This window comes from Antedon bifida, chromosome 4 (assembly GCF_963402885.1).
Source record: "Antedon bifida chromosome 4, ecAntBifi1.1, whole genome shotgun sequence".
Classification (NCBI taxonomy): domain Eukaryota; kingdom Metazoa; phylum Echinodermata; class Crinoidea; order Comatulida; family Antedonidae; genus Antedon; species Antedon bifida.
The window spans coordinates 9,506,935-9,531,884 of NC_136229.1; the positions used below are offsets into that span (position 1 = coordinate 9,506,935).

The following is a 24,950-nucleotide window of genomic DNA, read 5'->3' on the forward strand; positions in this document are numbered from 1 at the left end:
TCATTAAGAAGCTTTTTCATAGCGGTAGCTGTATTATCTAAGACCGACAGTTTTGCGACTTTGTAAACTTTGACTATAATTTATAGATCCCAGCTGCTGGACCCAAAAAACGTCTGGGAAAAGAGAGTCTATGAGGGCTCACGGTTAAAAGATTTTGGATTCTCTCTCTTTGATTGGTTGACGCGAATCAACAGAATCCATAAAAGCGAACTTCTTCAAAAAAGATTGAATTGATGTGTTTTAAAAAAGAAGAATATACAATAATTGGAGGTGATATGAATTGTATTTTAGAAAATTAGATCAAAAAAATAGTGTAAATCAATACGGCAAGTCACCATCTGTTTTAAAAAATTGCATGACAAAAAATAAAGTAATAGATAATATCTATCACAAAACAAAAACTCAATTTACGTGGAGACGCAAAAGCACGTACAGGAGGTTAGATCTTTGGTGCATCTCAAGTGCCCTTTATAAAAATGGTGATGTGATGTCTACCGACATTAGTTAATCAACAAAAAGCTGGTCCAGGAATATGAAAAATTAACTAGTGTTCTTAAAGATGAAGAATACAAAATAAAAATAAAAGGAATTATTGAAAATATTAAAGAAAATTAAAATAATCTTACTTCGGACGTACTGTGGGAACTACTTAAAATAAAAATAAAAGAATTTTCTGCTAAATTCTGTGCAAGTAAAAAAAAAGAGATGAATGTTAATAAGTTAATGTCAATGAATTAACAAACAAACTTAATATCGCATACGATCAAAATATAGAAGAAAATTAAAAAATAAAACTAATGACTTAGACACGATTTATCATTGTGAAGCAAAAGGCGCCATAGTCAGATCAAGAGATTAAATGGTTTGAAAAGGGGAAAGAAATAACAATTTTTTTTTTAGGATTACAGAAAAATAATGCAAAAAGGAAACACATTACTATGATCTTAAAAAAGTAATGGAAAACATACTACAGAAGTTCACGAGATACTAGAGGAACAAATTACATTCTATGAACATCTGTATTTTAAATAGAACAGAACAGAAAATGAAATAAATAAATATTTACAAAATACTACGGTTAAAAACTTCCGAATAAAGATAAAATAGAATGTGAGGAAATATTAACAGAAGGAGAACTAACAAAAGCAATATCTAATATGAAGTTGAACAAAAGTCCAGGTTCTGATGGACTAAGTGTCGAATTCTATCGTAATTTTTGGGAATATCTAAAAGATATTTTGTGTAATCTATATATAAATTTACGTAAGGGCAAAATTCGGTAAATCGCGGTTTATTTCTAGAATTTTTACTCGATGGTATATAAAGTTAGTTCGTACTTTCGGTACTGATTTTAACCACCTGATGTAACCCTGTTTACTAATTAAATTTAGTTAGATAGTTAGTTATTGACAATTAAAACGAATTTAGGTTCAACGATTTGCCCCAAATAGGGGTGTTTTCCGATCGTGGTATACGATTAAAGCGAATTTACGATTTGCCCCAAATAGACTACTTTATTACTGACAGTTCCTTCTGAACGTTTGTATTTATTAATAATGTAACTACAAACAAATATAAACGTCGTATTAGTGATGTATCGTTACATGTACTGTACTATTTCAGTCGACTATGACGGTGAAAGTTTCAACAAAGTATTAAATCGCAATGTTTTACTGTGTTTAGTGGTATATTATTTGTATAACATGAAAACAATTACTATTTCGTTACTAAATCGATAAAGAATATATTTAAAAATTGTTCGTCTTTGCACCCATCTTCTTCCCCATCCCTCAACCCTAATGTTACATACAAAACACAAATTCAGTTTGTTTCTTATTTTATGATAACTTACTTTTTCGAAAGTAATTCCCGGAGTGCTAATTTTAGTTGAGTACATAAATCACCATTCACCGTTCCTGTAAACGACATGTATTATTGTCCTGCATGTACATTTGAAGTCGCCAGTTTTTTTAACGCTGAAATTACTATGTATTCGAGAACCATCTAGTCTATATATAAATTTACGTAAGGGCAAAATTCGGTAAATCGCGCGTTATTTCTAGAATGGTGAGAATCTCGGTACTGATTTTAACCACCTGATGTAACCCTGTTTACTAATTAAATTTAGTTAGATAATTAGTTATTGACAATTAAAACGAATTTAGGTTCAACGATTTGCCCCAAATAGGGGTGTTTTCCGATCGTGGTATACACTGTCTAAGGGATGTCCTCATGAAAAATACCTGCACATAATAATACGAGGATACTTCGCATTTTCCTATCTTCTCCTACGATAATTGTTTTTAATAGCTGAAAACCAGTTGAACAGCTCGAGTACAGTATCATAATGTTGAAGACAGGCCGATTTTCTTTAAAAAAACACTATTTTGATATATTTAATATACGTTTATACAAATGTATTGATTTGCGATGAATGGAACATTCTAATCTCCCAGACTCCCAGTTTGTAAGTAAATTTAGGAGCCCTTGGTGTAACACAAGTAGGTAAATGTATGGGCCATTGGAGAATAAAACTTATAAATAGTATTGCAATACTTTGACAATATTGTAAATACTGTACGTATTAACCATTTTTGGTCGCCATTTGAATCGAAATTGTCTCACTGTGAATGTGGTTACTGTTAGATATATAAACAAAATATACAAAGAACATTTATTACTGTGACTGTGGGTAGATTACTGACAGTAATTATAAAAAATATAAACGTCGTAGTGGTGTATCGTTACATGTACTTTACTATTTCAATCGACTATAACAGGGACAGTTTTAAAAAAGTATTATAAATCGTAAATGTTTTACTGTGTTTAGTGGTATATTATTGATAGGTCTATAAAACATTTAAAACAATATTTCGTTACTGAGTGGATAGAGAATATATTTAACAATTGTTCTTCCCATCCTCTTCCCCATCCCTCAACTCTAATGTTATATACAAAACACAATTGGGTTTGTTTAAATGAGTTAAATAAAAAAATTGGACTCATTTTTAAGACAAGGCCTAATTCTCAGGGTGCTAATTTTACATAAATCATCGTGTCTATTTTATTCGTTTCTGTAAACGACAATGTACTATAGTCCTGTGGTACGTACATTTTTTACGCTGTTGAGAACCATCTGTGGACACGACCTAATGGTACGCGAGCGAAACGAGCGTACCATCTAGTTCTTTAAATTACAGTTATGACAATAGGCCTAATAGTTTAAGTAACTCACAAAGGTTAGGTGTAATAAATATTTTATTTAAGAGTGGAAAAAGAGAGTTTCGAAAACTGGAGACCAATTACATTGTTAAATGTAGATTACAAAATAATGGCACATGCTCTTTCAAACAGACTAAAAAAATTAGGGTCTATTATCAGTAATGATCAAAAAGGATATATTAATGGGAGATTTGAAGGAGAAAATATTAGACTGATTGAAGATGTGTTGTCTTATACGAAAGAAAAGCAAATATCAGGAGCCATGATTTTTTTTTACTTTGCTAAGGCTTTCGACTCAATAGATAGAAAACTAATGTTAAATGTTCTAAACAAAGTTGGTTTTGATTTATCTTTTGTACATTGGATAAATGTAATATACACAGGTACAAGATGTATGGTTAAAAATAACGGATGGGTTTCAAAAAGTGTTAATATGGAATGTGGAGTACATCAAGGTTGCCCGTTGTCTGCACTATTATTTACTGTTGTAGTTGAGGTAATAAAACAATCTATATATAAATTATGGTTAATTCTGACATAGGCGAGCACAATGGAAAAATGTCGGTACAAATCTCTGCCTTGAATACCTACCTGATCTATCTCAGATGTACCGTGAAATGTAAATTTGATAACATTAGTTTTCACTATTACGATTTTGTTCCATATTTCTATCTTAGGAAGATATTATAAAGAGTTTTTTAACAAAATTTATGATTTCAACGGTAGATTTTCAACTCAATTTCAATTCTTCGCGGTCAAACTAATTTCCGGGTTGACGATGAATTCACCTTGGAACAACCTGGTTTCAACTATTTTCTCTCTTTTATACACAAGGGAGCAGTTAAAATAATAGATTTTACACTAAAGGTGACTGGAAACAGGCACTTTCCATCAATCAATACAGTGTCTCTTTGGAAGACGAAAGAAAAAACCGATAGTGGGACTGGAGCTTAAGTTGGCCGTTAGTGGCTATAGCCATTTTACTTTTTTGTTTATTTTAGGAACGGACCGCGCGTGTGAAGGTACAGTAGTTAAAAAATAAAAATTATACTGTAAATTAATAAAGATCAAATTAAATATACGCCATAAAGAATCGGAATATATTGTGGGGAATAGTATTATAAAATTACATAGGGAGATTTGATGATAAGACATTTTGTTTAAAATCGAGTGAAATCCCGATAGCCGAGTTTTATTGAGTAAGCTGGTAGGTATAACTGTAGGCTATCTGTGTCCCGTTAGGACCGAGATGTCTGCCCATGTTGCAAGCTGTAATGTCTTCTTTCTTGGGCCGAAACGTTAGTTTCAAAAGATGTTTAAATTAAATCCACAGGGATCCATCCTTGGTCCGCCTTTATTTCTGTTATTTATTAATGATTTAAATTATATTAGTGATTGTGCTGAAATTGTTATGTTTGCAGATGATACAAGTTTATTTATTAATCATAAGGACATCTACCAAGCTATTATTTTAATGAATCAAGAACTTATGAAATGAACCAGATGAAATTAAAATTATTAATTTTATATCTTCATTTAAGTTCAAACTACATGAATACCTTGTTTCTACTATTATTGTTTAAGTTGATCATATATCTGTCTTAAGTTAAAAAATAACTGCATTTGTTAAGTTAAATGTCTTTTTTGTTCATTATCATATATTATATATATTTCTTACCTTACCTTATTTTTAATTCTGTTGCCTGGACCCCACATTTTAAAGCTTAAGCTTCCAGTGGGGTACCCCTTTTTCTCATTTATTATTCTATTATTTCTAGAAAATGTTAACTGTTTTTTGTTTTTATTTGAGAAATAAAAATTATTATTGATATTGATATTGAAATAATGTATTAATTATTAAGATGGTATTTATTTGAATAAACGCCTCTCCAATAAAACATCACTTTGAATAATAATCCCCCAACACAACTATCTAATAAAGGTCCATCCACATTTATAATAACACAATTATACTATTTGTAGTAGAATTCATCGCACTGTTATCTACAATTTACCAAGCATTTGTTATTCTTTTTTACCACATTTCATATCTATTAGTAGAGGATTTCATTTGACTATAAATCTTACCATATTATTAAGATATAAGGGCCCTACAAACAATAAACACTATACTTTAAAATGTTATTAATCATCTAAGACACTGTGAAACATAGTAGGTTTAGTTTTACGAATATCAAGCATTTTCAATCATGGTAACCGACAGAAAACGTACAAGGAGAACGTCCTTCTAAAACCTTTTTACCCGAGTCATCATTCCGAGAACCATTGTCTACACTTCCTAGAGGGGGAGCGAGCGAAGCGAGCTCACCCTCTACTAAATATAAGGAACAATCCATTGTGTAAGGGAATTGAATTACCTGAGAATAAATAATATATTGATAATATTGTGAAAATAGCTCAGCTCGCTGATGACACTGTGATTTTTTCAACAGGTGAAAATAGCTTAAAATATTTTTTCACATAACAGTGAAATCAATGCATTTTGTAATAGACGCTTATATCCACCAAATGGCCCAAGGCGCCTGTGAAAAGCCAATGTAAACTAATCCGTAAACTTAAAAAAACTTCCAAATCTAGACAAAAATCACATAATTGCATTTTGTTTACCAGTTAAGGTGCACAGACTGGCTATTACATAAATAGGTATTCTCAGTTATCTGAGTACCAGATAAATAAAAACCAAAATTATATATAGCCAACATAAAGAAGCAGATCAAATCAGATAGTTTATTGCCTCAAAATGAACATTGCGTATCATTCTGACAAATTTTTGCAAAATGAATTTTGTTATAAGTTTTGCTTTAACCAATTATTTCATTTAAGGTCAGCGTAAGATTTTACCAGTCTGATTTGATTAATTATATTAATCAAAATTATAGTGAAAAAAAATAACTTAACTGATCAAATAATTTGATTACTTGATTTGATCTGATCATAGTTTGGACAACTTTGCATTTATTTGGTACAGACTACATAATACGTGTATTGAAATATATGTCAATTGATGAAATTAATGATGTATGTGCTCTTTTACATTATGTATTGATTGTAATGTTAATTGTTTATATTTGGTTATATTGACATTTGACCCTTAATCAAATTAAGGATTTTTTTCATTAGGTGATTGAATAAATACATATAATCATAAAAATGTAAGAAAAGGTGATCTACGGAAAATTCTGGTCTAGAAAAGTTGGATGACAATTTTCCCCTTTCGGGTGGAGACTACAAATAAACTTTATTATTGTGAGTGTGAGTAGGCCCTACTATTAGATATATACACACATAATATACAAATAAACTTTATTACTAACAGTTGCTTATCAACGTTTGTATTAATTAATAATTACAAAAAATATAAACGTCGTAGTGGTGTATCTTTACATAGGGTATTTACTATTTCAATCGACTATGAATGTGACAGTTTTTACAAAGTATTAAATCGAAAATGTTTTACTGTAGTTAGTGGTATATTATTTACAGGCCTATCAAACATGAAAACATTTCGTTACTGAGTGGATAAAGAATATTTAAAAATTGTTCCTCTTGATACCCATCCTCTTCCCCATCCCTCAACCCTAATGTTATATACAAATCACAAATTGGGTTTGTTTAAATGAGTCCAAATAAAAAATTCAAAAAGTTGGACTCGTTTTATGACAAGTTTTTCTTTCGGAAGTAGGCCTAATTCCCAGGGTGCTAATTTTAGTTGAATAAATAATCTTGTCTCGTTTCTGTAAACGACAATGTACTATAGCCCTGCGGTACGTACATTTGAAACTGCCAGATTTTACGCTGCTGCTCTAGCCCGGTACGTCACAACAGATGACTCATTTATTAACTGAAAGCAAGCAGCAGTTATAGTACTAGACACTGACATTTTTGCGAAAAAGGATTCTCGACTATAATTTATAGGTACAAGCTGCTGGACCCAAAAAACGTCTGGGAAACGAGTCTAACGGTTGAACGACAAATCCCAAAGCATTTCTGGTATTTATGAGTCCCATGATATTATATAATACTGTAATTCGCTGTCAGATAATCATTAAATTATTATCAAAACAGTCCATTGAAGATTTTGTTTGTAATAGGATACTTCACACTTGAAGTATCTATGCGTGATGAAGTGACCCCCAGACTTGACCTTAGCAATAACAATAAGCGAGCAGCGTTTTTTGTAAGAAATATTTCTTGTTTACGTTGACATTACTGTGTATTCGAGAACCCATGTGTGGCAACTACCATAGCTACAGTAAGGTAAGGAAACAACACAGTATTTTTATTATTAATGTTATAGAAAAACGTCCTTATTCATGCCAATTCTTTTTTAGAATGGAGCTTAATATTCAAGGGCATGTCGGGTAACGGAATTTCTATTTATGAGTCATTTGTCGATGTAAATCAAACATCAGAATCATGCTCTGCAAAATCATTTGATTCTTCAGAAAATTTCAGATTGAACAAAGTGCTTGATAACTGGACTTCATCGAAAATTATTGAGGTAAGTAGCGTACTAATTTATACATAAACGTTTTAGAATAATTGCCGGTATCTAACATGTTTAAATTATAAATTACATCACTAGATTGCTACTGAAAGTATATACTTTTTACCTAGTACTATTATACTTACTTTTCTATATAGTAAAATAAAATTAATACTTAAAGCGATGTCTTTAAAAAGTCCTTAAATCCATTCTTTTAATTCTTCTCTGTTTTCATAAACTTATTTTTGCTCTCTATTTTCTTTATTTGTTCTATTGAAAACATGTACAAATATTCATTGATTTCATTCACATTATATTTATCCATCTTTGTAACCTTTTTTTTTTTATCTTTTGTGAGGTTTGTAACCTTGTTTTCTATTTGAATCTGTAATTTGAAGAACTTTTGTTCATAATAGTATAGTTTGCATACTGTATACTAGTCAATATTAAATAAATACACTGTACATAATAATTAATAATCGCTAATGACGTGTGTTCATAATAGTATAATTTGCATATACTAGTCAATATTAAATAAATACACTGTACATAATAATTAATAATCGCTAATGACGTGTGTTCATAATAGTATAATTTGCATATACTAGTCAATATTAAATAAATACACTCTACATATTAATTAATAGTCGCTAATGACGTGTGTTCATAATAGTATAATTTGCATATACTAGTCAATATTACATAAATACACTGTACATACTAATTAATAGTCGCTAATGACGTGTGTTCATAATAGTATAATTTGCATATACTATTCAATATTAAATAAATACACTGTACATACTAATTAATAGTCGCTAATGACGTGTGTTCATAATAGTATAATTTGCATATACTATTCAATATTAAATAAATACACTGTACATACTAATTAATAGTCGATAATTACATGTGTTCATAACAGTATAATTTGCATATACTAGTCAACATTACATAAATACACTGTACATACTAATTAATAGTCGCTAATGACGTGTGTTCATAATAGTATAATTTGCATATACTAGTCAATATTAAATAAATACACTGTACATACTCATTAATAGTCGCTAATGACGTCTGTTCATAATAGTATAATCTGCATATCTAGTAAATATTAAAGATGTATTGTCCCCCTGAAAAATAATTTTTACAATTTTTTTTGTTGGATATGCCATTTTAATATCACATAATAGTTATTTACTTTGACCAAAAATTGGATCAAAAAAAAATTATTTACCTAAACAAACTGGAATTTAAAGCAAAAAATGGCCAAATTTGCTGCCAGCCAATAGATTTTTGGTTGAATTTAACCATTTATTATATTATTACATAAGTGAAAACATTATTTTTTTCCCGTTTTTTTTTCACAAGTGATTAACTTTATTAAAACTAAAGATTTAATTAATCTTCATTTTTCATGTTTTTGGGGACAATACATCTTTAAATAAATACACTGTACATACTCATTAATATTTGCTAATGACAAGTGTTAATAATAATATAATATGCATATTTTATATTTGTCAATATTACATAAATACACTGTGCACTCATTAATAGTCGCTAATTACGTGTGTATAGGTGAAATTAACACTGTATTCTAAATATGAAGAGCTTATACACTTGATATTCAACGGAAAAACAACGAATAAAACATCTTGGTTTTCAATTGAACATCTTCTTGATTCCCCTTGGGATGATTTAAAGCCCGGTTTACAGATGAATTACTTCAGCATAGCAGGTGATAAGTTAGTATTAAATTTGTTTTTTCGTAGCCAAATGAAATTTATGAAATTATGCCTACTATAAATTGTGCATTAACATTGGGAAGATTTTAAAGCAAAAAAAATGGTAAAGGGTAATTAATTTTATTTAAGTTTATCTTTTTTTCAATTCAATTAAGAGAAGCTGAAACCAATAGCATGTTATAATATGTATGTTTATGTGAAATAATTACCAACTGTATAGCTTTTAGTGTGAGAACCCGCTGTTGCACATGATAAGCAAAATATTAAAACATAAAAAGTAGGTCTTTACAAATATTATACTACACTGACAATCTACATTATTGGTGAAACAAATAAATGAAAAATTATACAGTGATGACGTGTTCAATTATACTTAAAATCATTGAATTGCATCAAACAAATAACATTAGAATTGGAAAAGGTAACGTTCTGGAACAACAATCAACATGACTTTACATTTATTTTATATTATCACAGCGAGAAACGAGTTTTCTTTGTTAATAACGATTATACTGGATGCCCTACTGATATAGGATGGCTAGCTGTAATTGAAGATCCATTGTATAATTGTGACTGGCAACATATTATTCCCAGCCCAGCATTCATATTCAGCTCTTCTAACAGGGCAGAGATATGGCAAAGTGGCTGTAAGTATAAACTAAATATGAACATGGCCATTAAATTCTTAACATCAGTGGATCATCACTGGAGATTTACTTCCTAGTTTCAAGAATTAAAAAAATAGTTATGGTCTACTAAAAACAAACGGGGAAAATACAAGGATATTTCAAGACACATTAATAACTATTTCATCAGGTGTACCAGGGAAGTGTGAAATTACCCTCTTCCATGAGTGTACGTACTAGATAAGTCAGATTCACAAAATAAACCAATTCGAACTTACGTCTTAATAGCCTTTTTATCGAGCTACTCAGTTTGACTTTTTGTAGTTGCTATATACTATGCCACAAACCGCGGTGGAGTACGTCGTTGTCAATATAACAGCATAATCTGAAGAAGTCAAGCTGAATAGCTCGACGAAAGTATTGAGACATGGATTAGTATTGGTTTATATGTTATTGATCTGTCTTACCTAGTACAATACATATTATGCCTAATGTTCTGAGGGTTTCGACTATTAATTGTAATAATCTATAATAATCACTATAATATTATGGATCACTCACACTTGTACGGTAACCTTTAATATTTGACATGACATACCACTCACTGTCCAAACATGTTTATTGAAATAAATAATGTTAATGTTATTATTATCTCTAGGCCTATAAGATGTTGTCAAATAAGAATGTGGATGAACACCATTGCAATGGTTTTCGCTTTCAAAGTCTATATCAAATTATCTATTGTTTTTCAGTGATTGAGCAAGCGTATATTATGACAGTGCATGTCAAGTACGGCTGATAATTATCTTGCAGTTAAAAGGAATCAACCAATCTTTAACCACTTATGAATGACGCACTATTTTTGAAGTAATTAGGCCTAAGCATTTTTCACTTCATATTTAAGACGGATTCAAAATTAATAGACATGATAGTAGCATTCTTCTTGTGAATGACGATAATGTGTATTTTGCTCTCATTTGAAATGAATATACTATTTATGTAGTATTATCTTAGACTTGAGCTAATTATTCAATATGATATTTATGCAAATGTATACATTTACTAAACTCACTGTAAGCTTAGTGGGAATTATTTTAGGAAAATTGCCAGAAACTTCAGCTTCATTCATTGCACGTCATAATTATTAATTAATTAAAAGGTAAAAAGTCAAATTGAAAAATGACGCTTATGTATCTTTCGAAAATTGTTCTCAGTTTAACATGTTGTTGTTTAGATATGTCGATTTAATGGTAATGTATATACCTTTTTGTAACCTAATTTTCCATTAGGAATAAAACTATTTATATGCTATGGTGGCTAGATTAATTAATGTTAAAACACATTTTACACATTACGATGCAGTACATGACTAATTAACTAAGATAAGAAAACAACTTGAATAAAACATATACTTCACAATTACATACTTAGAGTAGTTGTCGTTATTAATTCTTGGTTACCACTAGGACGCAAGTAATTTGACCATTCACAAGCGATGGATTATTCAAACTGTGGCTTGACTTTCGTCAACTCGCTTGCATTGCGTTTCGAAAGTTCTCCATTATCAGGATATTTTTTATGTATATCGGGAGAAATTTTATTTCAGCGGGAGATAACACGACATATCTGAATACCCTTCCCATTTTCAAGAAAGTTTGGGGCATGTAAGGACTTAAAATTTGACCCCGAACACAAGATATTTCAAAACTGGCTTATATGTCACGCGTATAATGGATTGTTTTAATGGACATGATATTAATTTAATTTTAATTAAACATCTTTTACGAAACACACAAATACAATGTTATTCGTGATTTTAGACAGTTTAACATTTGTGAATGCTTTCTGACGGAAGTTTTTAGTGGTATACCATACGATACCTCTATATACCAATTAGCATTTTAACAAACTGAACATTATTACGGATCACATTGAGAAGCCTAATGACATGCCATTGTCCTACGACTGGAAGACCTCCTCAAGTACAGTTGGAAATAAAATTAAATTTTTGAAAGGGTGTCTAAATAATAGAGGTCGCTATAGTTTTTATTTAAAATGACATCAGGAGGGAGCTATTAAGATAGAAATAATTATTGGTATCTTAAAACAGTAAAAACGACGTTCCAAATGCGAAAAATGCGATACCAACTCAATATTTCACTATTTATGTATTGTCCCCCATGAAACATGACAATTAATTTAAATTAAAAACCAAACTTTGTAACAACTTTATCCACTTCCATAGAAAAACAATAATAAATATAATGTTTTCACTTATAAAAATACGAATAAACGGTTAAATTCAACCAAAAACCAATTGACTTCCAGTCAATTGATTATTTTTTGCTTTAAATTACAGATTTTTCAAATAATGTTTTTGTTCGATCCAAATCAAAAACATTTTTGTCAAAGAATTATTATCTTGACTGTATTATAAATAGTGTGCTTTCTAATCTCTTATCTTTATTTAGCCTAGAGGTCGTAGATATTATAAATTAGTATACATTATTGGGATATTTTTTATCTTTATAAAAAATAGAAATCGGTAGCATTTGTAATTTAGCGGGAGAGTGGAAAATTACACAAAATACCGCTATTATTCAGAGACAGACTTTGAAGGTCTGCGAATGCGCAGAATTCAGAACCATGTTTATAATACGCATGGTCAATGTACGACCATTTTCTGTGTGCTGCCTTTGTCGCCTGTAGTTCTATCCTCACAGACTGTGTATGTAGGCCTACTGCATAAATAGGTTAGTATTCGATTATTTACATTAATTAAATAAGATTTAGACCTAACTTCTATATAGCATTTAAGTTTACTATGTATAGGAATATTATTTTTCAAAATAAGTAATTCGACAAAAAATATACATGTAATATGGACTGTTTTTCCGGAACCACCCATTATTGCATTCCGTAGACCTCCCAACCTTCGTGATATAATTATTAGTCAGATCCAAATTTAAAAGTGAAATTAACTCTCATGACAGCCAAAATGTGGGCAGTCACCTTTGCGGCAAATCTTACAAAACTTTTTCATTGGTTGATTCTACTGAAAAATGTAAGAGTAACCAAACTGGCCGCATTTTTTGGAAAAGACAATCAATTAAGTGTTTAACCAAAAACGTCATTTATCTCATATACTGTAATATTTGTGGTAAACAGTATGTCGGGGAAACAAAAAACACTCTCCGTATGAGAATGACACGACACAGGTCAGCTATCAAAACATTAAAGCTTGATCAACCTGTAGCCGAACAGGTTTTTTCAGCTGGTCACTCGATTGCAAATTTCAGAGTTATTGCAATAGACCACGAAGTCAAATGGAGCGACAAAACTCCAAAGACAAAGAAAACCACTGGGAATACTACTTAAAATTATAAAATCTTTTGGACTTAACATTAGGAACATACTCCCAGATCGGTAAAATTTTGTTTTACTACCAAAATTTAAGTTTCAATATTAACCACAATTTTAGCTGTTTTTTAGTTCTATTCCAAAATTGTTTATATCTCTACTAAGCTACCTTCTTTGTTTTCTACTCTTATTCAGTCTTCACCCACCATTCACCACCCTGTCTCTTTTGTTATATCTTTTATTCCTGTCCACCCTAGACAGCACTTACCAGTTCTTATGCTATGACTTTATCCAAATTCCTTCAATTGTACTGATGAAAGGCTAGTGTTGCTGTTGACTGTTTTACTTTATCGTTTTGATTTAGGTTTTCGCTTTTTTTTTGTATCTCCATTGAGATCCAGCCACTGATACCCACAGCATTGGCATTTTTTCAGTAATTTGCCTTTAGATTAAATATAAAATAAATCTACAAAATATCTGCCTATATACACTTGCTGTTTAGCATGCAGCCTACTATTGACATTTACTATTTTATTGAAGCTATATATAAATTATGGTTAATTCTGACATAGGCGAGCACAATGGAAAAACTTCGGTACAAATCTCTGCCTTGGATGCCTACATGATCTATCTCAGATGTACTGTGAAATGTAAATTTGATAACATTAGTTTCACTATTACGATATTGTTCCATATTTCTTTCTTAGGAAGATATTATAAAGAGTTTTTTAACCAAATTTATGATTTCAACGGAATTTCAATTCTACGCGGTCAAAGTAATTTCCGTGTTCACGATGAGTTCACCTTGTAACAACCTGATTTCAACTAAGTTGGCCGTTAGTGGCTATAGCCATTTTAGTTTTTTTATGTTTATTTTAGGATAAAGAGAACCATCGTCTACACTTCCTAGAGGGGGAGCGAGCGAAGCGAGCTCACCCTCTAGTTAATTAAATTAATGTATTTATTCGTATAGAGCGCATTACAGTGACGTGAATATAGATAAGTCTTCTTAGGTCAATATCTATCTATCTATAAATCAATTGCAACCTACACATAATACAAATGCTTGTGACCGCATACCTCTAGTCCTCACGTATCATCCTATGAATAAGAAGGTTATTAACATTGTCCGCGATAACTTTTCAATTTTGACTGAAGATAAATCCGCTACAAAAGATATTTTTTAAGAACCACCCATGATAGCTTACAGACGTGATCAAAGCATTAAATACACTTTAGTTAAATCTAAATTACAAAACAAAGGTAATGAATCAACTGGAACATTCAAATGTAATAGAAATAGATGTTCGACATTGACATAATTACGTTTCATGTTCAAACCAAATAGTAGGACCTTCTGGTAATTATGTTATCACAGATCGTATTACTTGCACAACTAGAAATCTAGTTTATTGTACTTCGTGTACTAAATGTAATATGCTTTATATTGGTGAAACTAAACGCAGGTTAGGTGATAGGTTTGTAGAACATTTAAGGTCTATTAAACTACAGACTCCCGGATTACCTGTAGCCACCCATTTTTGTAATAATGAGCATTCCCTTTCGGATATTACAATTTCTGGTGTTAAGGTATGTAATGGTTCTGAGACATCTCGTAGAATTATAGAAGAAAGAATAATTGTAAAGCTTGGTACTCTCGCCCCTACAGGCATAATAATAATTATTTACACTTGAAGCTTTTGTCTTTGTTTTAAATTTCCTGCTTTATAAGCAACCATTTCTGCTTTGTACCCCATAGCTTTTGGAGGCGTGCCTTTATAACTATGCCTTTTGTTTGTTAACATCTTTGATTGGCTGATTTGTTTTATTATGTAATTTTGTGACTTATATATGTTATCCTTTGTTACAATTCTCTTCACCTGATGATGGGCTATGCCCGAAACATGTAGTAAAAATAAACTTGTATTGAGGCAGTTTTAACTTATTCGATTTGGATTTTTATCTATCTATCTATCCAGGACATTAAAAACAACACATACCATCTTGAATCTAAATCGTATGTCAACTCAGACTGAGTCGTCTTGTCGGGAGAAAATTAAACATGTTTAATGCTCTCCCGACAAACAAAAAACTACGCCCGGCGCTTTGACAAGGCGATTGATAATAATAGCGTTAAACTTTTGAATAAATCTAATCATCATTTTGAACATAACAAGTAGAATAATACATTTTAATTATATTGTTTAACTTTATCGTACATTAACAGTTTTTAATTCGATTAATTTTTATAAATATTTCCTTACATTACATGTTTGTTATAAAGAATTAGTTTTACAAACATGAATGTAATTTCCTCTAATACTGTTAATCGTTTGCGTGTTTAAAAATAAATTGTTATCATTTTCGTCGTTAGTTTTTGAGTTGTATTATATTTAGTTGATTATGAATTATTAAATAGAAATATTTAGTCATTTAGATAATTTTTAAATGAATTGCTGTTACCATCGATTGAGTTGTATGCCTATTATGTAGTGGATTAAATTACGAAGAATTAAGGTCCTCAATTTGATATTAAAAAAAAAGTATTGTTACCATTTTATCGATTGAGTTGTAGGCTTATTATGTAGTGGATGATGTTACCTAGTTTTTTCCTTATTTAACTAATTTTAAAAGAATTGTTGTTGCCGTTTATTGATTGAGTTGTATTGCATAATAATGAACCATTATTATTAAGTAGAATATTTTCCTTAATATTTTCGCTATAGTTGTAACGCAGATACAAAAATAGCACAATTCACAAAGACTTCGACTTTACAAGATAATTTGGAAAACGTCAGAAATAAAGTGGGTATATGATATTCTTGAAATGATATAAGAAACAAAATACTTTATACGATTATCGTATTATGTATGCAGTGACGTTTCTAAAGGTAAGTTCCATCGGGGTACGGGCCTGAAAACATTTAATTTTGTAAGAAAGATAATCAAAAATATTGAATTCAAATTCTAGGCTAAAAACATTCGAGGCAACGAAGGAAGATAAAAAAGACGTTTTATATCATGGATCCACCTATAAAATCAATCGAATAAAAATCAATGGAATTAATATTTATTAACAAACAGCGGGTGTTTACGATCCGCAATTGTCATCGTTTTTGTCAAATCGTTCAATAAGTTAAAACTATTGGTTCTTTACGTTTTTCGATTAGACGCCGATGATAAAGCCTTGTTAAAATAATTTATCTTTATATTTATTCACTATTCATTCACATTTTATTTGTGCCAATGAAAGTCAAATTTAAAATTATTTATTGTTAAATTCTTTTTTTTAATTTGCTGGAAACATTTTCTTGGTTATACAGTTACAGTTCCCCCACCAATTAAAGATTCCAATCATGAACAAACGATACTCTGTTATTTTGACCAAAGACCACGGTTTGGATGGAAACAAATTGTCCTTCAAATTATTTCCTCCAATTAAAGATCACCTTAAATTGTATTTATGCCTACTTGTATTTAATATATTCTAATTAGAGATCATAAATAAAACATGTGTACAAATTATTCCCTCCAATTAAAGACCACTTTCATTTAATTTTATTGAATATCAAAATTGCAGCCAAATGCTTATAAATATAAAACATTAAAAACACGCATAAAACAATATATAACAAAGTACACATAACAATCACAAGAACAAGAAAACAAGGAAAAATACAGCAATATACAAATTTAACTAAAATGTATCTACAAATTTAAAAATTCAACAAATAAAGCAAGGGAAGTAAGAAAATTGGTAATTTATTTACAATATTATCAATTATAATTACACAATGGGGAAATTATGGAGTTGTTAAAATGATTGACAGTGATATTTGTTATTTATTTGTACATATTCGCATATTATGTTTAATTTTTTTATACATCTTTACATAATGTATTTAGTTTTACTGTATTAAAGTCTATCTCTTTCATTAAGGAGGCGTGTAAGATAAAGCATAGGGCTATTATAGTATCGGTTTGTTTTACATGGAGGCTCAACAAATTCTTTTCTTTTCCCAACACTAACGGAAAGCTCAGTGTCTCTAATAAACCATCTATATATAAATTATGGTTAATTCTGACATAGGCGAGCACAATGGAAAAACTTTGGGACAAATCTCCGCCTTATCTATCTCAGATGTATCGCGAAACGTAGATTTGATAACATTAGTTTCCACTATTACGATATTGTTCCATATTTCTAACTTAGGAAGATATTATAAAGGGATTTATAACAAAATATCTGATTTCATCGGTAGATTTTTAACTCTACGCGCGGTAGAAGTAATTTACGGGTTCACGGTAAGGTGTGTCAATCACCTTGCAACTCCCTGCATGATTGGTTTCAACTAAGTTGGCCGTTGGTGGCGATAGCCATTTTAGTCTTTGTTTATTTTCGGACCGCACGTGTGAAGGTACAGTAGTACATTATTAAAGATCAAATTAAATATATTCATAAAACATACGAGTATATTGTGGGGAATAAGTATATAAAGTTACATCGAGGGAACTGATGATCACTAGCCTGACATTCATACCTCTAGACCACTGAGCTTGCGATGATATCCAGAGGCTAAAATTTTAACGGTAACGCGTACTGTATTTTCTTTATGATTTAAGTCATAGGCCGCTACTACAAAGTACAATATTAATAAGAAAGCGTATATTACTGACAGTAGTATTTCAAACAACCTACCTTCTGATTAATAATGGAACGATCAATTTGAAGATCTGAGTTTTCGAGTTGAAGAAAGAATATAGAAAACTCAGATATCAAGATCCACATTTTCTAGATATATCTAATATCCAATTGACAGTCAATTGAGTAATCTATAAATATGAACAGATTTTATACTCTCAGTTTAAAATAATTGAAAATTACTTATTTTTTAGTTGTAGTAATATTCCAATAAGACTAAATTTGAACAAAAATAATTTTTGACAATAATACTTTTTAAATTAATTCATTTATAATTTCTTTCATAAATTGTAGGCCTATTTTAAATTAAATTTTTCAATTGTGTAATTATTTTTTTATTTTTTATTATTTATTTATTTAGCCAAGTGGAGCCTGGAGCAAACGACAGGGTAAGTTCGACCGGGATACGGGCATGAACACTTTTAATTTTGTAAGAAAGATAAAAAAAAATCTTGAATTCAAATTCTAGGCTAAAAACATTCGAGAAAACGAAGGAAGATATAAAAGACGTTTTATATTATGGATCCAACTATAAAATCAATCGAATAAAAATCATAACGTATAATAAAGATCAATGGAATTAATATTTATTAACAAACAGCGGGTGTTTACGACCCGCAATTGTCATCGTTTTTTTCAAATCGTTCAATAAGTTAAAACTATTGCTTTTTAACATTTTTCGATTAGACGCCAATGATAAAGCCTTGTTAAAATAATTTATCTTTATATTTATAGTATGGATATTTCTATATATGCCTATCATCCACATTTTATTTGTGTCAATGAAAGTCAAATTTAAAATTATTTATTGTTAATTCTTTTTTTTTAATTTGCTAGAAACATTTTCTTGGTTATACAGTTACAGTTCCCCCACAAATTAAAGATTCCAATCATGAACAAACGACACTCTGTTATTTTGACCAAAGACCACGGTTTGGGTGGAAACAAATTGTCCTTCAAATTATTTCCTCCAATTAAAGATCACCTTAAATTGTATTTATGCCTACTTGTATTTAATAGATTCTAATTAGAGATCATAAATAAAACCTGTGTAAAATTATTCCCTCCAATTAAAGACCACTTTCATTTAATTTTAGTGAATATCAAAATCGCAGCCAAATGCTTATAAATATAAAACATTAAAAACACGCATACAACAATATATAACAAAGTACACATACAAATCACAAGAACAAGAAAACATGGAAAAATACATAAATATGCAAATTTAGCTAAAATGTATCTACAAATTTAACAAGGCCAACAGCCATTAAGTCGCGTGCTACAATGCATAGTGATACCGGACCGACAGACAGACCGACCGACAGACAGACAGACCGACCAACCGACATAGTGAACTATAGAGTCGCGTCCACGCGACTAAAAATTCAATAAATAAAGTAAGGGAAGTAAGACAATTGGTAATTTATTTACAATATTATCAATTATAATTACACAATGGTGAAATTATAGAGTTGTTAAAATGATTGACAGCGATATTTGTTATTTATTTGTACATATTCGCATATTATGTTTAATTTATTTATACATCTTTACATAATTTATTTAGTTTTACTGTATTAAAGTCTATCTCTCTCATTAAGGAGGCGTGTAAGATAAAGCATAGGGCTATTATAGTATCGGCTTGTTTTACATGGAGGCTCAACAAATTCTTTTCTTTTCCCAACACTAACGGAAAGCTCAGTGTCTCTAATAAACCATCTATATATAAATTATGGTTAATTCTGACATAGGCGAGCACAATGGAAAAACTTTGGGACAAATCTCCGCCTTATCTATCTCAGATGTATCGCGAAACGTAGATTTGATAACATTAGTTTCCACTATTACGATATTGTTCCATATTTCTAACTTAGGAAGATATTATAAAGGGTTTTATAACAAAATATCTGATTTCATCGGTAGATTTTTAACTCTACGCGCGGTAGAAGTAATTTCCGGGTTCACGGTAAGGTGTGTCAATCACCTTGCAACTTCCAGCATGATTGGTTTCAACTAAGTTGGCCGTTGGTTGCGATAGCCATTTTAGTTTTTGTTTATTTTCGGTCCGCAGTGTGAAGGTACAGTAGTACATTATTAAAGATCAAATTAAATATATTCATAAAACATACGAGTATATTGTGGGGAATAAGTATATAAAATTACATCGAGGGAACTGATGATCACTAGCCTGACATTCATTCAAAGTACAATATTAATAAGAAAACGTATAATACTGACAGTAGTATTTCAAACAACCTACCTTCTGATTAATAATGGAACGAACAATTTGAAGATCTGAGTTTTCTAGTTGAAGAATGAATATAGAAAACTCAGATATCAAGATCCGAATTTTCCAGATATATCTGAGATCCAATTGACAGTCAATTGAGTAATCTATAAAATATGAACAGATTTTATACTCTCAGTTTAAAATAATTGAAACTTACTTATTTTTTAGTCGTAGTAATATTCCAAAAAGACTAAATTTGAACAAAAATAATTTTTGACAATAATACTTTTTAAAATAATTCATTTATATAATATATAATTTTATAAATTGTAGGCCTATTTTAAATTAAATTTTTCAATTTTGTAATTATTTTGTTATTTTTTATTATTTATTTATTTAGCCAAGTGGAGCCTGGAGCAAACGGTGGGGTAAGTTCGACCGGGTTACGGGCCTGAACACTTTTAATTTTGTAAGAAAATAAACAAAAATCTTGAATTCAAATTCTAGGCTAAAAACATTCGAGAAAACGAAGGAAGATATAAAAGACGTTTTATATTATGGATCCATCTATAAAATCAATCGAATACAAATTATAACGTATAATAAAGATCAATGGAATTAATATTTATTAACAAACAGCGGGTGTTTACGACCCGCAATTGTTATCGTTTTTGTCAAATCGTTCAATAAGTTAAAACTATTGCTTCTTTACGTTTTTCGATTACACGCCAATGATAAAGCCTTGTTAAAAATATTTATCTTTATATTTATAATATTGATATTTCTATATATGCCTATCATCCACATTTTATTTGTGCCAATGAAAGTCAAATTTTAAATTATTTATTGTTAAATTCTTTTTCAAAAACATTTTCTTGGTTATACAGTTACAGTTCCCCCACCAATTAAAGATTCCAATCATGAACAAACGACACTCTGTTATTTTGACCAAAGACCACGGTTTGGGTGGAAACAAATTGTCCTTCAAATTATTTCTTCCAATTAAAGATCACCTTAAATTGTATTTATGCCTACTTGTATTTAATAGATTCTAATTAGAGATCATAAATAAAACCTGTGTAAAAAATTATTCCCTCCAATTAAAGACCACTTTCGTTTAATTTTATTGAATATTAAAATCGCCGACAAATGCTTATATATATAAAACATTATAAAACACGCATAAAACAATATATAACAAAGTACACATACCAATCACAAGAACGAGGAAACATAGAAACATACATAAATATACAAAATAATAATATCGCCGACCTCCTCACCCCCACCCCAACTACCTTCTAATAAACGCCCATCCACATTACACACAATATTGTATTATATTTATAACACAATTATACTATTTTTACTAGATTTCATCGAACTGTTATCTACAATTTACCAAGCATTTGTTATTTTTTTACCACTTTTCATATTTACTTATTTTATTTTAGAGGATGTTATTTGTAAATGTACCATATTATTAAAACTAAAAAAAATAACGTATCCCTCGAATAAGCACCTCCCTTACATTAACTCCGCCTCCCCCCACATTCAAACTATAAGGGCCCTACCAAACAATAAGTTGTTGCCACACGAAAATTACATAGTCAATATCATTGTACTCGAGAATTGATATGATTAATGACAGGGACACGATAATTACGCGAAAATTACTCAGTCAATATCATCGTTCTCGAGGATATATACGATTTACGATCCTCGCAGCGGTAGTCATGTGATGCAGTTTCAACCAATCACGTTCGCGTATTTACATAGGCTATGTAATATAAAAAAATAAATAGCAGTGTATTTTGATTACACAGGCAGTATAAATAACTGGTTACATGACATTAGCCACCTGGCCTAACGGTTTGTAAGCAATTACAACTTAAATTGAGTACCTAAATTAGCAGGACACAGTCCTTATTGGCATAAATTTATTTACGGATATAATTTTTTCCTAATCAAACAGAATTGTGAATACTACTAGGTCTATAGGCCTAACTCTGACATTATGGTGGACAAAGTTATATTGTTTATAATGATGATATCAATCAAAGGTATGATTTGAAAACTGTTTACATAATGTAATAATTTATCCAGTCGTAAGCTTATCATGGTTTTATGAGTTGATGGGATTGAAATGTTCTATGAATTAGGCGGAGCTGGGTTGAATGTTCCCCATCTGAGGAGTACAAAACATTCATTAATTGTTTTATATTAAACATACTTCTGTTATAAATTTATCTGAGCAAAATTGCGAAGTTTATGTAAACCAGAATCGCAAGTCTGGGCATAAACAGCATGGAAAATATCTGGGTCTCAGAACTACCTGTGTAAGTCGGGACCTATTCGTATTTGCAATGTAAAATGCCCGGCGTATGTTTAAAATGTATTCATTAATTTATGCGGTTACATAAAAGAAAAAATTGATCGAAAAAATAATTCCTTGCTATGTATTTTTAAACTGTTTATAACCTATATTTATTCTAGAATTTACAAAGAGTCAATCAGTCGTTGAAAGAAAATGTAAACGACCAATTAGCATAATGCATAAAATTGGACCTGGTGGTAGGTTACCTGTTACTGATCAGATAATACAACGTTTTAGAAGTGAGTCAGTGGTACGATGTATTATCTCATGCCAGAAGGAGCAATTGTGCCTGTCAGTTTCTTACGACAAAGAGAAAAAAGTATGTTATTTAAATTCCATTAAAAATGACGATATGGAGACATCCAAGATGATAAACGATGTAGTTTACTACGAGTTTATTTTGGAGGTAAGCATGTAACTACTTTAGTTTGCTTTTTTTTTAAAAACAAATGTACTTTTAAAAGTTAATATTACTAGCCTATGTAAAAATGTTACCTGTCGCAACACATAACTACTTATTATATCGCCACGTCTAACGTTATTATATAAATAAAACTCCAGTGAAAGCTGAGACTCTAACCATTGAGCCAATTAAATATTTCGCTTGTCGAAATACATTATTATATTACGTATTTATGTATTGATATGCGCCCTCTATTTTTTATTTATTTTTAATCTTTCGACAATCAGAAACAAAGAAGTTGAACGGGGCTGTCGAGGTAAAACAACAGTTTAAAAAACTGTCATCAAAAGATGTGCTTAACCAAACCCACGTCAACAACATTCAATATAAAAAAAACATAAAACAAATAAAATGAATTGGTCAAATTTACCGAAGGTTTCTTTTGACGTAGAATAGCCTAATCCCTCTAGAAAAATATTTTTTTTCTTGGAATGTTTTATTTCACTTATACTAATATATTAAAATAATAATAAAAATACGCATAGGCATATATAAATATTTCTTATTTTATTCCACTAATTATCTGTTTGTTTATAAAGAAATCGTATGTTCATTGTCGCCATGAAGTCCAGTATTCTTTGGAAACCCGTGCTGATGGTAAGTTGAGTTTCTATGGATACGACGGAATATAAGGCCTGTTACCTTTCTGCTGTAGCTTCTTTTATCTCTGCTTCTTTACTACTGTACTGTTATGCAACTAATGTCATTGTTACAGTATGTTGCCACTAGTCCTAACTATTACTACTACTGTAACTGCTGCTGCTGCTGCTGAAGCAGCTGTTACCGCTTCCTCCACTGCTGCTGCTGCCGCTGCTACTGCCGGCGCCGCCGCCGACGCCACCACCGCCACTGCAACATACTGCCATCAGTACTGCTAAGGGAGTAGTTCTACTGCTATGTTTTACTAAAATACAATGGGCGCAATATACCGATTAGATAGACAGTGTAGTAAACGTTCATTATTCATCTTATTGGTTTTAGAATGGAACTTGATATTCAAGGGCATGTCGGGTACTGGAGTTTCCATTTATAATTCTTTTGTCGATGGAACTCAAACATCAGAATCATGCGCTGCTAAATCATTTGATTCTTCAGAAAATTTTAGATTGAGCAAAGCTTTTGAAGATTGGACTTTAACGAACATTATTGAAGTAAGCTACGTAACATAATAACCTATGTATGTAACACTTTGATTTTCCCGGCTTTGTCACATCTTTTTTTTCTATTTTTTTCTGTTTATAATAATTATTATAATGGTTTAAATAACATAGTCAAGAAACATAGATAGTATGTATGCATTGTAATGTTTACTATAATGTTTGTATAGGTGAAGTTAACACTGTATTCTAAATGTCAGGATGAACTTGTACATTTGATATTCAACGGAAGTGCAACGACTAAAACATCTTGGTTTTCAATTGAACATCTTCTTGATTCACCTTGGGATGATTTAAAGCCTGGTGTACAGATGAATTACTTCAGCATAGCAGGTCATACGTAAGTTTTGTATTAGGAAAATGGAGATTGTAGAATTATGAATTTCATGTTTTACATTGTTATAAACAAATTAGTAATGTAACATATTTCAATAATTATAATTATATACAAAATGCAATAGGCCTACAGTTAGATCACATCTTTGTAAACACATTCTAAAGGTTTTTATTTCTTATTGAGTATTGATAAAATTAAATAAAGATATAAAAATA

The 24,950-nt window shown here is 30.4% G+C and overlaps 2 protein-coding genes across 2 annotated transcripts in view; both read left to right on the forward strand.

The window, feature by feature from the left end:
• Positions 1-24,950, forward strand: part of LOC144839162 (uncharacterized) — a 304,410-nt gene that overhangs the window by 246,487 nt on the left and 32,973 nt on the right. The gene's annotated exons all lie outside the window — the stretch shown is intronic.
• LOC144840959 (uncharacterized) overlaps positions 7,598-24,950 on the forward strand; it is a 37,805-nt gene continuing 20,452 nt past the window's right edge. Inside the window, exons 1-6 of the mRNA XM_078697067.1 lie at positions 7,598-7,744; positions 18,530-18,557; positions 22,898-23,097; positions 23,781-23,838; positions 24,223-24,392; positions 24,569-24,738. Coding sequence (XP_078553193.1) covers positions 7,598-7,744; positions 18,530-18,557; positions 22,898-23,097; positions 23,781-23,838; positions 24,223-24,392; positions 24,569-24,738 — 773 coding nt within the window. The remainder of the gene's footprint in view (positions 7,745-18,529; positions 18,558-22,897; positions 23,098-23,780; positions 23,839-24,222; positions 24,393-24,568; positions 24,739-24,950) is intronic.